At 38.0% G+C, this 15,000-nt stretch overlaps 1 protein-coding gene and 1 pseudogene across 1 annotated transcript; both read right to left on the bottom strand.

Annotated features, from left to right (window-relative positions):
* Positions 1-15,000, bottom strand: part of LOC138009819 (uncharacterized) — a 188,327-nt pseudogene that overhangs the window by 145,139 nt on the left and 28,188 nt on the right.
* LOC138011485 (uncharacterized) lies at positions 1,230-3,105 on the bottom strand. The gene has a single exon (XM_068858497.1). It carries the CDS (start codon positions 2,968-2,970, stop codon positions 1,672-1,674), a length of 1,299 nt encoding a protein of 432 aa, XP_068714598.1. The 5' UTR covers positions 2,971-3,105; the 3' UTR covers positions 1,230-1,671.

Genomic DNA, 15,000 nt, shown 5'->3' with positions numbered 1-15,000 from the left:
AATGATAATTTTTAAAGGAGTCCTAAACCCCATGGCCATATAAAAACAGATTTTAACCTTTGAATCTCCAATATCAACATACAAATTTAACAGTCATCTTCTCTTATTGTTCTACTTGGGGTACTATTTTGAAAGATGAAAACAAATTTTCTATCATTAGTAATGATTCCCATGATATTCATTGCCTGAGTGAGTGCTGCATGTTGAATGGATATTATGAAGAGTTATTGGCTGTTGATCACAACTGAGGCAAGAGGCCTGTTCATACTTTTGTTGATTTATGGCAAGTGATGAAAATGACTATTATTTTAGAAAGAAGAAATAATTATTCCGTAAGACAGTTCTTTTACCTCCAATTATTCAATTTTACAAATTGTAGATGCATCAACTGTAGAGTCAACTGATTCCTCCAGTGAAAGCCTATCTGCAGAAACCCCAGTACTATCCCCAGGTCAGAAAAAAAGTAAAGGTGTCTCTCTCTCCAACATCCCCAAGTTGGTTGACAATAAGAGAAGGCATATGGAGAAAACACTGTCCCAGGCGCAACGAGACCAGCTGTTGATGAATACTGCTAAAGAAGATCTTCTCATGAAGAAAGAAATGATGGAGTCATTTCAACAATCAAACAAGACATTGGAAGAGTCCATATCAAAGATGACCATGTGTTTAACATCTCTTGGAGATGGAATTGCCAGTGGGATGCAAATGTTGGCAATGGCTCTCTCTGGTCAACCCCAGAATAATGTTCCTCAAGTTTCCCAACCACATTTCAATACATACAGTGGCTTTGCATCCCCACCTTCATATGGCAACAACAATTATTGTACCCCATTAACCAGAAGCTCTGTACCCTCCCAGTTCAGCAGAATTGGTAGTGAGGAACTGATGCAGTCCATCAATGAGCAAGGACCAATTCTAGGGCCTACTCGTACACTATTAGAAGATGAAAGCTTTCAGCTCTGATGATTACATAACAGTGATATCCTAGATGAACAAAAAGACATTTGTTGTGTTACAGGTCCCTTTAAAGATTTGATATTTAATCTATATGATTTCCAGTACATATTCATATTAATATATATGAGGAATGTAAACATTATTATTTAAGCGTTTAAATGTTATTTAAATGCATCTTTAATTGCAAGGTGTTATAACTCCAACATTTGGGCTAGTTAAGCTGTTCTATAAAGCAACAACAAGATAAATCCAGACAACTTGCATTTGTTCGAGTATATTTTAACAGTTTATTAAATCCAAGTAAAATAACAACACAATGAACTAAACAGCCATGAAAACTATCGAGTTTGCCTCTGGAACAAGAACAAAAGAAATTATTTAATTAGACAATACCACCAGGAAAATTAATGAAATAACAAAACAAACACTACAACTGATTTCTATAATAGACAGGTGGAGTGAGTTCCTATAAAACTGTGCTTTCAAGTATAAAAAAAAGGAACAGAGTTACAACTCTATGGTTGTACAATGGGAATATGTGTACCATCTACGCACCCAAAGGATTATGTTTTAGTTTAAGTGGAACGATCTTGATTCCACTAGTTAGCTTGCTGTTCTGTTATTAAAACCTCACAAGTTTTATGTGATTATGACTACATTCACTCAGAAAGGAATCTGTTTATTTTAGATAGTAGTATAAGCTAAATAAACAAATCAGTGAGGAATGTGTTCCTTGTAGAAGGATGTGATTATGTTTCTCACATAAGCTCCCTCAGCAGTGTTGAAAGAATATAACCGGTCTGGTGCATTTTCAGGTTGTGCCAGTCTATCACGTGCCATTTGCTGTGCAACAACATCATCCTCTACATTCATGCCCTGCAACTCACAAATGTTGTGAAGTACAAAACAGGCATAAATAATGCTGGGGATAACATTCAATCCCATGTCATTTCTTTTGTTTAAGATTTGCCATCTTGCTTTAAGACGGCCATAGGCACACTCTATTGGGTTTCTAGCACTCCTAAGCATGTTATTAAAGATAACCTCTTCATTTGTGCGAGTATTGGGGAATTCCTTCATGCAGTATGGAAGTAGGGGGTAAGCAGGATCCCCCAACAATGTAACAGGTACGTTTTCGTAGCCTGGTAAAATTTCTTTATAACACATAGGAAATCTTTCCTCTCTTAAAAGTCTGTTTATTCTCGAATTACCAAAGACTCTTCCATCATGCACACTCCCTGGCCATTTCACGTCGACGTCTAAAAATAGCCCTTTCCAGTCACAAACTCCTTGAACATTCAAGGTGTATTTCAGTTTATAACTAAAATAGTCATGAGGATTCTCGCTTGGTTGTGCAATGGGAATATGTGTACCATCTACGCATCCAAAGGCCTGTGGAAAACCATATTTATTTTCCATGCCATCAATAAGTTCCTTCATTTCTTGAACGGTATCGGGCAATTTTATGTATCTTGGACCTAAAACATCAGTAATAATGTTGCATACTTTTCGAACAACTACGGAGACTGTGCAATGCGCAACTCCAAATGCATTTGCTGTCATCGTGAGAGAGCCTTGATCCTTCAAAAAGTATAGGGTAATGGCAAGTTGCTTTTCCACTGACAACACATCAAGTCCTCTTGGACTCCTACCAGGTTGAAGAAAGGGTCGCAATTCGTCTGCTACGGACATAAAAACCGCACGATTCATCCTTAAGTTCTTCTTCCACTCCCTTTCTGGCAAAATTCCATTGAACAAGTTGAGCCACCACTGTTCTGTCCTCCCCGAACTTCTCCACATTCTACCTCGACGGTTAATTCTTCTTCGGATGCGTAGAAGTCGTGCAACACTAGCATTGTATTGTTGCGTTGCCTGAGCAGTTAACTGCCTTTGGCGGAAGCTTTGTATCATCAAAAGTGACAGTAAAAAGCCGCAGCATTGAAATGCTGCAGCGAGAGCAGATAATAAACAGAAAAGAACACTGACCGCCAAAATGCGTCGTTCGTCCGCCATTATCTTTGTTTACATGCCTAGCGACCACGCAACAATGTCTGGTAACGTCACCCCAGGACCCCGGGGTTACAAGTTTGCATGTAAACGCGGGCCATTTTTCGACCACGGCTAGGCGGGTTACCTCACCTACCTGGGGTCCCCCACCTCCATGTAAACAGGCCCTAAGTGATATGGATAAAATTTACACACATCAACTAAATGGTTTTGTTAATAAGGTTTTGTTTCAAAATATTGAGCAAGCTACTTTGACAGCCTCTTATGGGAACCTGGTTACGACGTTGCACACCATCCAATGATAATTTGTATTGTGAACAGTTTAAATTACTATTACTAAAATGACAGATGTAATTTTGGTTTTTGGAGTATATGGTATTAATTGAATGTGTTATTGTTTGCAAATGTTGAGTTTTAGTACAATGTTTTTATGTACATTTACCAACATGTACTTTTATAAACTGTCAAGCATCCTCTGACATTCAGGGAAACTATATAGATTAAGAATAATAAGAAAGGATGTGTTAAAATTTGGAGGATACTCTCATTCTACTATTATTTTACCTGGAAATTATATTTTAAGAAAATTTCGTCTACAGGCTGAAGTCCCCTTAGTATGTTACAGTTGATCAGTATTTTAAAAACATACAGAAAAAAAGTAACTAATATGTCAGTTTGAACAAGGAAGCACTATTAAGAATCTTAAGTACAATTCCTAATTGCTATAATTATTTGTGGACTATAAGTGGAACATGTATAGTTGACATATAGCCAAAGGTAAACTTCCCACAGACTAAAGGCAACATACAGGCTTGATTTCCAAGGTTTGTTTCAAATGTAAGAAATACTGGTCAGACCTGACATCGAATCGTATCGTTGGAGGCTGTACTGTACTTTGCATTACTGTCCTATGTGATTCAACATCACAGCATACACTGAGATTTCAAGTTAGTTTTAGCATGTTTGGTTTGGTCAAGTATTTTTTAATTGTAATGTGTACAGCAATAATCAGTAAACTGTTCTTTCTGCTGTAATAAAGAGTTAGATTTCCTGAAAGCATAGACGTCATTCCTTTTGTTATCTATACCGATTAAATTCAACAATGTGAAGCTACCAGGACATGTCACAAAGGAGAAACCTTGTCTGTTTTCACTCACTGGCATTAACTCATTGTCAAAAATACATTTTATGGCGTGCAGTGCAGATACATGTTTGGACTGCAGCTCGAGAAAACAAAGAAACTAGCACAATTTGTTTTGTCGCCTTGTGGGTCAAATATCAAGGTGTCCTAACTGTTTATTCTTGGTAAAATAATCATTTACACACTTTCAGCTTCAAAGGGAACATCATTGCAGTAAGCCTGGTAGTTTTATACCTTTGTGGAGGTATATTGCTTTAGTCGCAAAATATAACCATCAAGTATTACATGAATCCTGTGCTACAGCCCAACTTTTCAGAAATGTACTCAACAACTCTTATGTAAATATCAATGCCAAATGCATCACTCTGGCCAAGAGAACTGTGCTCTGCTTTAAGTTCAAGAAGATCATCATCACTTAGAGGGCATGATATTCGTGGCACAACTACAGCATTAGTAGAATCAGCTTCATCCACTTCTGGCAAAGGACCACTCCAGTCAATACCATAATTAGTGAAGTCGCCCTCCTGGTTTACAAAATGAAAAAAGAGCTAAATGTCAAGTGTGTGTCCACAATAACCTCTGACATTGTCATTAGTTCCAGTGGCTTTAAACTATTAATAAAAATAGTTTTAAATCTACTTTGACCTCAGGGTGTCACACGTCTGCATTATTCTTTTCATGGTACTTTGTGTATTCAGTGAATCTACATTACCAAAGAATCTGTCTATTGTTTTTTAAGTAAAGTTTAGAGGCATCACGTCAGCCTCACAACTAATGTTAATAAGAGTAGTTTGATTATAAAGTGACGTCAGTATTACATATCTATTTAACAATAATAATAGATTATGAACTCGAGATTTCTATCGCTTGATAGTTGATAAGGGCGAAGCCCGATTCACATATAAAGTGACAGAAATTGAGAGCCAATAATCTTATTGTTTTAGTATAAATCTACTAGTCGAAATAAGCAACAAAATTACTTAAATCTGCTTCAGACCGACTGAAAACACTTCACAAACGCAAGAAAAAGGGCGCCATTTCGCTACTCACTATCTATCATCGAATAGATAGTGGGTAGCGTAGCCAATCGGAGAGCAGCATTTGCAATAGGATGCTAGTAGATTTATACTTAAAAATACTATATCAATAAATTGAAAACATGAACAACTTTTTTCCTTTCTTACCACTTCCTCCAAGTCACGCCTTTCAGCTGTGTTTGCTGGTCTCATCAAGAACCATAACTGCATCGGTGATTTATTTCCCTCAGTAGATAGTGGGTGCATGTCCCACCCTCTCCTGAACAGGTCCAAATGCCTATTGATTCTTGGGATATATACATAGTGCATCCTGCAAAAAAGGTCCCTACAAAGGCGTTCAATTCTTTGATTGTGACAGCTTTTTCCTGCAATAAAACTGCCACGATCAGGGCCTCTTAGGGGATGACTTAACATAAATCGAGCTACATCCACATTTTCCACTCCATGATCCCCTCTGACTCTTGAAGGGAGTCCATACTGTTGCACAGCCTTGAGGAAGAGATCAAGAACAGTGTCGGCTCTGTTGTTGTCACAGCAGCACAATGAAGTAATAAGACGTGTTGCCCCATCAATAGCTCCATGGACTACAAGATTCCATCTTTATTACAAAAACAGATGAATAGGTTGAGATTAAAAATAACAAAAACTGATACCAAAATTGGTAAGTTTTTTGTGTAATTATGTAGGGGCATTTGTAAATTACATGCAGCAAGCGTGACCTAAATTGACATACTAGATAGGACAGTTTTCAAAATAAATTCAAGGCGGAAGTACAATTAAAAAATATGTCGGGGGACAATCAACCTTGGTGCACTCAAGAGTAAAAGGATGTCTAAAACCAGAGGTCCATTATGGGTTTCAGATAAAACTCATCTCATTCCCCAACCATATGTAAGAACTTGTACCTTATAAGCTTGTGGTTACTTGTGGTTACTGTCCATATGCCACAGAGCCAGGGCAACCCTCACAGAATACACTCTACGATTTACAATGTTAAGTTGAAGAGACCTTAGAAGCACACCCTGGGGATCTATCCTTCTCATCGCCTCCCTTGTCCTCTCCCAAGACACACGTATATTTCTAGCTAAGAGAAAACCTCTCATCCTCCTCACTCCACAGTTTGGAAATTCTGAAGTTATTTGTCTGCATGTTTCGTCTAGTTGGTTATCCGAAATTGGAGTATAACGGGGTACGTCCTCTCTTATGTTGAAGTTTGCCATTCTTCTCTGAATTGTCCGTATGCTCACACAAAACATTGTTGCGATTTCCCCAGCCTTGAAACCAAATTCAACCAGAAATTTTAAAGCTTCAGGTTGTATCTCAACTCGTGGTCTTCCTTTTGCGCCGGAATAAAGGAGAGGTGTTGGTGCAGTGGATGCAACCTCAGGAGGACCTTGCACGATAACCAATGCCCTACGAAGAACTGACAGAAGTTGTCTGCCATCTTGGAAAACACTTGTCGATTTTAAAAGGACCTCGATTATTTGCTCTAAGCGGAAAGAAATACAATCGTTCTCGAATTCCATTGCTCACTTGCTGTAAAATCTCTCTTAAGGCACGCCATAAGTACTGAATAAAGATGTCCCGTGGGGACAAACAAGGAACTTCTCGCTCGAAAACCATATCTCACCATTTCAAACAAGTTGTCACAAGAACCCGAGTGAGCCCTGGATTCAAATTCTATTTTTTCATGTACCATGCCTTTGTGTACGATGCCTTTCCTAACGATGCCTTTGTGTACCATACCTTTCCGTACGATGCCTTTCTGAACGATGCCTTTCTGTACGACGCCTTTCCGTACGATGCCTTTCCGTATACGATGCCTTTATGTATATTAATGCTTTTCGCCTAAGGTAGCTTTCTTCTTGTCAAATTTGACTTGTTGAATGTGTGATTCGACTAATTGTATTGCCATTTCTGTGAATTGAATTTTGTCATACATATACCTTCATAAAATTTCGTTTGGCGGAACGAAATTTCGTGCAACATTTCATTTGGCGGGGCGGAATTCGTCACTAGGGTTTTGGACTTTACACTTTCATGACACGACATTTCTATCGGCATTTGGCAAACTATATGCACTTAGGCTAGTTTCGGTACGCCTCACTTTTGTCACTTTTGCTGTTACCAATAATTTTTTTAGAAGCGAGCAAAACACGCTTATCTTTAAAAGCAAATCATAAATTCATTCCGAGACACGGTCAGAGGAAAGTGCTCTAAATTGCTGTTTGGTTTAAATTTGTGATAAACATGCAGAATCGTCTAAACTTTAAAGTATTTCCGAGAGTTGTTCTATTTAAGTGGATCTTTTAAATAAATTAAACTCACCAGCTTCGCATTTGTATTTCGAAAACTTTGATCTTGTGAGGACGGTTAAACCTAACCAACAATGTGCACAACCAAATAATCCATATGCCAAAAAAAAACCAAGTACATAATTCCCACCAAAGCGTTTTTATGCAGTGTAGTCGAGCATCAGTAATGTCGAATCACAAGTTTCCTTCACATGAAATGCCAGTGATAACAACAAAACCACACAACTTCCGGTAGCCAATGCAAACTTATTTCCGGCCGTCAGAAAGTAAAGAGTAAAGAGTGAGGACTACAGAGACTGAAGACCGTTTTAGTTCTACGGTACATAATTTTTTTGCTACTGCAAATAGCCTTGATTAATTTATTAAAATGCAAGCAAACCAATAGAACGGAGAACAAACTTACCACTTTGCCTTTGAAGGGGTGATATTTCGACTTGTTTATAATTCTGCACTTAGCACAAAAGCAAGGCTTTTCGTTGGTTACAGTTGCTAAGGTCTCTTCGATTTGATCGAAGCACAGGCAGCCCATTTATAGACTTTGTATGGGAAAACATACTTTGAGCTTATAAATGCTAAAATAAGCTGTAATTGTAGAAATGAAGTTCACTTACCTCTACATACGGTTGTCCTTGTCTTTTCTGTGCAATCGAAAGACAGGTTTGTGGCTTTCGAATTTTTGCGATTTCCTTAGTTGTTAGTTCGATTGTTTGTTTGATCGAAGCAGACGTCAAGGATGCTCGACTCGTTGATATATTTTTAATGTCGCATAACTGTGCCATTACAGGCTGTATGTTGCACCAGAGGGCAGAAAGCTTGCTTATTATGATCTTCCAAAAAAAGACATGAACCAGTCGGCTAAAGATTTGATTTCAAATTAGCATATGTTTCTAATTATAATAACAATTGGAACCGGTACTTATTGATACACATAAAAATCACTTTCATGTGAGGTTATCATCCTTTCATGAGCAATCATGCCAAAAGTGACAACTTATACTCGAAAGCGAATTGAATCTCTCCTTGGACAAGGTCTTCATCCTGTAGAGATATTCAAGGAATTGAAGACTGAAAGCTTATCAGCAAGTTATCCAAGTGTTTCTAGAATTGTTAGAAAGATCAAGCATACTGGATCTACAGAGAATCTTGTGAGATCAGGACGGCCAAGGAAGTTGAATGAAGCAGCAAAGGCCTTTATCGAGTCACAGATGCGGAAAAATGACGAAACGACAAGTCACCAAATTCAAAGACGGTTGGCCAGGCATGGTGTGATGGTTCATGCCTGCACTGTTCGGAGATCACGACAGCAACAAGGCTGGACTCTGCAAAAGACCAGATGTTGTCAGCTAATTCGTGACGCAAACAAAATGAAGCGGCTGGCGTTTGCCCAGAAAGTTGTGGAGACTGGCGATACCTTTCATGATATTATTTTTTCGGATAAGTGCTCTATCTCCCTGGAACAGTTTCGCAGAACGTGCTATCGCAACATCGGAGAGCCAGCCAAGAGAAAACCAAAACCAAAGCACCCGTTGAAAGTGCACGTTTGGGCGGGAATTAGCCGACACGGAGCAACAAAGATCTGTATCTTCGATGGAATAATGGAGGCTGACCTGTATTGTGGTATTTTGGAAAATGCACTCATTCCATTCATCCAAAGCAAGCTGTCGGACCACAGATTTATGCAAGACAATGATCCGAAACACACTTCCAGACGCGCCAGGGTTTTCTTTGAGGAGAAGAAAATCAATTGGTGGCCCACCCCTCCGGAAAGTCCTGATCTGAACCCAATTGAAGATTTATGGCATGAGCTGAAATTTTACTTGGAATCTCGCGTGAAACCCACTACCAAGCAAGAACTTGTGGACGGCATAAAGAAGTTTTGGGCCAAAAAGGTAACAGTTGGTAAATGCAACAAGTACATTGAGCATGTGCTTTACAAAGCAATCCCAGCAGTTATCGTCGCGAATGGAGGAGCAACAATCCATTGATGACAGCTGTTTGAAGAAAAAAAAACGGCTCTTTTAGGAGCCACCATATTAAATAAAAGCAATGACCAACATACTTATTCATTCAAAGATAAATGCATTTTTTTAATGCTGCGCAACAAAGCCAGGAAGGACAAAGGGCAAGGGTTTCTATTTTGAAATACTAAAAAGGACAAAACAATGATCAAAATATAGTGGGTCTCGTGGTATGGAAAAGAAAAAAATATATTTTGAAAACAATTTTTCTCCCCGAGATTCGCTAGTGAAATTTCAGGTTTGGCTAGTAGATTGTGCACTTTCACCAGCCATTGGGGCACACAAAAATTGTGAAGCAGTAGAGTACTCAACGAAAACAAAAATGAAAATTATTTGCGATGAATAAGGCAGAAGGAGACAATCGATACTAACAAAACAGAAACCGTGAGCAGAAGTTGAATTAACTGCCTTAATGAAATAATAAGTTGTAAAAAAAAACTAAATAGGAAACCAATCATTACAATTTACCCGCACCCTGTTACAAAAGCGACGAACGATGCTTTCCGCAAATGATCAAACACCTGTGAAACCATGCGGAACTTGTCGGTTACTGTTTGTTTGCGAGCACCGTGACCGCCAAATATTAATAATTGACTCAGAAAACCATTTAAAGATAAAATGAACATCTTAAATATGCCAAGTTTGTCCTTTTGATTTTCCCTCATCTAATTGAAGATATTTTCCTGCGTTCCGCTGCTTGTGCTTCATGAGGACAGAGCGCAAAAACCGCTGATTGGCTAGAGAATAATGACGTAAAAAGGCTTTTTTCGCATAACTGCGCCTGCGCAAACTCTAAAGATTCGAAGTGATCGAGACAGTGATCGATCGAAGTGGAGAATAACACTCTAGATAGCATTTGTCAAATTTTGTGGAAAGTTAGACGACTCATACCCTGGGTGCCAGAGGAATTTTTTTTCAAGGTCGGAGAGAACACTCAGCAATTCGAAATCAACGGTCGAGGACACACGATTGATTACTTTGCAAGTCTGCATGTTAAGTAGCAATGCGTCCTCTTGTATCATTTTGTTGGTTTTGGCTACTGTGAATTTTCTTGACATGGGGTGTTGGTCTGCCCCCAGATTATTTAAAAATCTTACAGAAACCAGCGAACTGGCAACGAGATTCTTCCTTGTTCTCGGGAACTACAGGAGCAACTTGGTCTTGATGGACGAAAGGTTTTTGCTTTTGAAAATAAGTTTGGCTGGCCGTTGTACGTTATTGAGGATTGTAACGCGGTCATACAACTTTGATCATATAAAATCGTGCACTGGGTTTCTTGCTGCAGATGAACTGTGAGTGAACTTCAGCCACAAAGTTGAATTTTCTTAACACCTGGGATTTACAATTTCCACGTCACGTAACCTTGACTGTTAAATGCCATCGATCTGTGCGAGGTTTTTGTTGCTGTTCCTCGCAAATATTTTTGCAGAAACCATTCCAGGAAATCTGCATCAAAGCGTCTTCCACTCAGTTTTTGGCAATATTGTCCTGATCAGTTGTGGAACAGCCCAGAAAAGTACATTACTGTAACAGAGTAACCATATTGGTCAACTTTTTCACATTTATCGATGTAAGTTTGCAAAACGGCTACAAAAACACATGTGCAGTAAAGCTTTGGAAGCATGCAAACACTTCAGGTACATTATATAATAATAATAATAATAATAATAATAATAAGCCTTACAGCTTTAGTTAGATGCATACCCCTGACTGAAAATTCTTTAACACTAAAAATTAGTACGAACACCAAATAATAATTATTAACAATTATTATTCGCTGAAGGCAAGGTGAATATCGGTTAATAAAAACCGAGATGAAGTTGAGGTTTTTATTCACCAACATTCATAGAGTCTGAGGGAATATCAGAAACAATAATTTAAATTTGCCTGACTGTGACAATAGAAACAACTCAATTTCTTAGTAAATAATGCCATCATGCAAATCGCCTATTCCATGGTTGATTATTTGAATAATACACATTTTCTTTAAAACAATTAATTTATTCGTCTTTCACCTCAACAAAACAGCTTGTGGCTATTTTGAAAAACCGCTTAGGTGATTATCACGTAATAATAATCATCTCAATGACAACCAATCAGCGCAGAGAACTTTCAGTAATTATACTAATAGGCATATAATTCCTATAGCACAAGACAATAATGAACAATAATATTATTATAATTCCATGAGTGCATGTTGATATGAGATCAACCACTCAATCATATCCTGGAATAGATTATTGTTTTATTAAATTTTCATTTGATTCTTAACACTTGGACAAATTTAAAGCCAATCAGTTTCCAGCGTGGTTACACTTGACGCAATCAGTTTCCAATCAGAAAGCTAAAAACACAGTATCCGTGGTTCAAAATTTCATAATGTAAGGTATTATCTTTCCCCTTGTGCTTACACTGTCATTATTCACTTTCTGTGTAATGGTTTTATCATTGTTTTTGTTTGTAGGAAATGGTAGCCATACCTGATTTATGAAGAAACTGAAGTTGTGCAGTAGTACAGCAACCTACTTTTACTCTCTGCAGATTAGCTTTCTTGGTTCACGGAAAACCCTTTTCATTATTGTAAATACATTGTGACATGAAAGATATTTTCAAACAGGTCTGGAGAATGTTCACCACCAAAATTTCCCATTTTGTCTGGATCATATAAGTTCTTTCCTCCTTTTGTTTAGTGGTGGACTAGTGACTTGTGACATTGTATGGTGCACAAGAGAGCTAAATGCAGTGTCTCCTTTAGTTGTAAAACATATATTAAAGGAACACAAATAATATTGTCATTGTTGTTTAGTAATGTTAGGATTTAGTACTGCCAGTGGTATTACAAGTGTCTCTTTTGAGTGGATTCCCCAATTTTCTGCTAACTTGACTCAAACAGATATATATAGGTGGAGAACAAATTCAGGAAAATGAAAGGAAAAAATACTAAACATACATCAGTTGATTATTACAATACACTATTTGTTTTGTTCAATATTATTTGCACTAGAAAGAAAATTAACGACCATAAGAACTTAGTCTGTGATAAGGAAAAGTTTGTTCTGACTAAAACCTATATTGGAAATTTAGGCATTTGGGGTGTTTTTTCACAGGGTTACATGTGCATGGTATTAATTTTTATGTCAGTCCAATATTTTTCTTGAAAACTGTGTTGTCTCTATAACTTTGTCCTTTTTTGTGAAGCATGACATTTTCTTTTCTCAATTCAACATTTGATTTGTGTTGCTGATCTTGTTTTTCCAGCAAAAGTGTGAACTATTGTAGTCGGATGTCGATGGAGTTTTATTCTGGTTATTCACACACACCGCCTGGTTGTGTGCTCTCTGCTTTTGCATAATGTGCTAACCTACTTATATATGCATATGCGAAACGTAATATACAATAGGTGTTAATTTGGTGCAGCTATGTTACAACTATGTTGAATAACAATTATTTTTGTTATATAACTGTTTTTGCCCCCAGCAGCGCATGCTCTCATTGGTTATTTCAAGGTCACATGACATCTAACAATAACACTTTTGCCCTTCAAAAGTCTCTGAGCGGGCAACAGTGTAAAATCTATGACATCAGAGGGTAACAGTGCAGTGTTGCCTGCAAATGTTGACCGACGACCACCGTTGCTGTTCCCATTGTACATTTTCCTATTTGTGCTATATAACAAATCACTTAATGACTGGTCTCTCAGGAAACAGTTCATTATGTTTCCCTCGTCTGCGCCTCAGGGGAACATGGAAAATTTCTAGGGAAACAAAATGAACTGTTTCCCTTGGGACCAGTCATTAAGTATTTACTGTTGGGATAATAGCAAAATTATTGACCTTGGGTGTTCGGTGACACAGCTACATTGTAAAGCATAACCATTATGAAAATGATATCTGTTTTACCTTATTATAGTGAGCTAACTTTTTGGTGTGGTTTTACTCCCAGGTCTTGTAATAGGCCAAAATCAATTTGAGAAATTCACAGGGTTGTGCATCGTGTTCAATGCAGTTTGTTCCGTGCATTTAAATAATAATATGAAATAAAACATGTTTAGTGTGTTACTGATTACAGCCAACAGCCTGTGGCACTCAATATAATGTTAAGCAGTGTACTGCTGTCAGTGGTGTGTGTGTCTTGGTGAAGGGAGAGGGTGGGGGGGGGGGGGGGGGTTAGTACTGCAAAGGCATTGGCATGTCATTGTCGTAATGAGCTAAACCCAAATACTTACCTTCATGTTTTTTTAAGAAAGTTTTTGTTTTCGTTCTCGATTTTTCTCTGCTTAATATCCACCTCCTGCCTTTGATCCTTGAGGGTTTTCTACCTGTCTGACTAATTCTGTGTAACTTAGTGCTTCAGTTCTCTTGGCAGATTTTTGGCACTGACAAAGAAGGGGGCGTAGAATCTATATTGAGGGGTAGGGGAAATTCAATTCAGGGAAGATTATTATTGCAACTATTGTAATGTTATTCCATCACTCACCTTCATTGGTGAAATGTATTCATCCATGTGGCAAATTCTGTAGTCTTTGTGAGCCAGTAGCAAGTGGCCCTCGAATAAAAATTTTCTAGTGTGGTGAACTGTTTTGCTGGCATCAAAAGCCAAAAAAAGCGCTTTGCACATTGAACTAGAGCACCTTTGCTGACATTTTCAGAAAAAGCAGCTTACTTTGTTGAATTAACTTAACTCGCCCTTTGCAAAGAGTCCCATAAACTTGAAAAAGCACACAATCCCCCAGCAGTCAGATGTGACAGTTGACATATTTTATTTTTAGTTACACAAAACATAGCAATGAACGTTGTTAAAGGGAAAAAAACAACAGGGTTTGTTGTCAATATTTGCCGCTGTTTTAAATATAACAGGCAGCCGCTCTGTCGCCTTGGCTTATAAAGCGAGAAAACTTACATTGTATTACATGAACAATGTCGACAAGATATTAACTCGAAGTTAAAAACATACATATACGTTTGTATGCATTTCAGGACAACTTACGACCCCAAAACCTCACAAACTATATCGAGTGGCGTGAAAGTATAAGGCACTGGACTTGGCTTTTCTGTGTAAAACCAGTTACAACTGTGAAGACGAACACTAGCGGTAAAAAAACCTGCTTCTCTTCAAACTTCGATTTGAAAAAGTCTCTCTTGGTGTATGGAATCGGAATTCCACCTTTAAACACCTCTCAAAAATTTTCATATCAACGAAAAAAAAGTCATATTTGATATGTTTTGCGAAAACAATTTACCTCAACATATCTCTGTTCTGAGCTTAAACAGTAACCGACCACCTTAAGAAACGCAAAACTCTAAACAACGAACGTCAAATGAAGCTTCGAAGCTGGTCAAAAACTCTATTGCTTCAGGCGAACTGGTTTTGGTCTGATCTCTTCCCTGACGGCTCTGAAGCATCGTCGAAAGATGTCAGATTCAGATCATCTTTTTTTCAAATTTCTCAGAGGAAGGACATCGGTGCGACAGCATCCACAATGACGTATTGGATTTTGATTTGTCGTCCGCCATTTTGAAAATGGA

Source organism: Montipora foliosa, chromosome 7 (genome assembly GCF_036669935.1).
Source record: "Montipora foliosa isolate CH-2021 chromosome 7, ASM3666993v2, whole genome shotgun sequence".
In the NCBI taxonomy this organism is placed as follows: domain Eukaryota; kingdom Metazoa; phylum Cnidaria; class Anthozoa; order Scleractinia; family Acroporidae; genus Montipora; species Montipora foliosa.
Note: the sequence above shows the minus strand (reverse complement) of the source record. Positions and strands in the feature narration are given on the sequence as shown.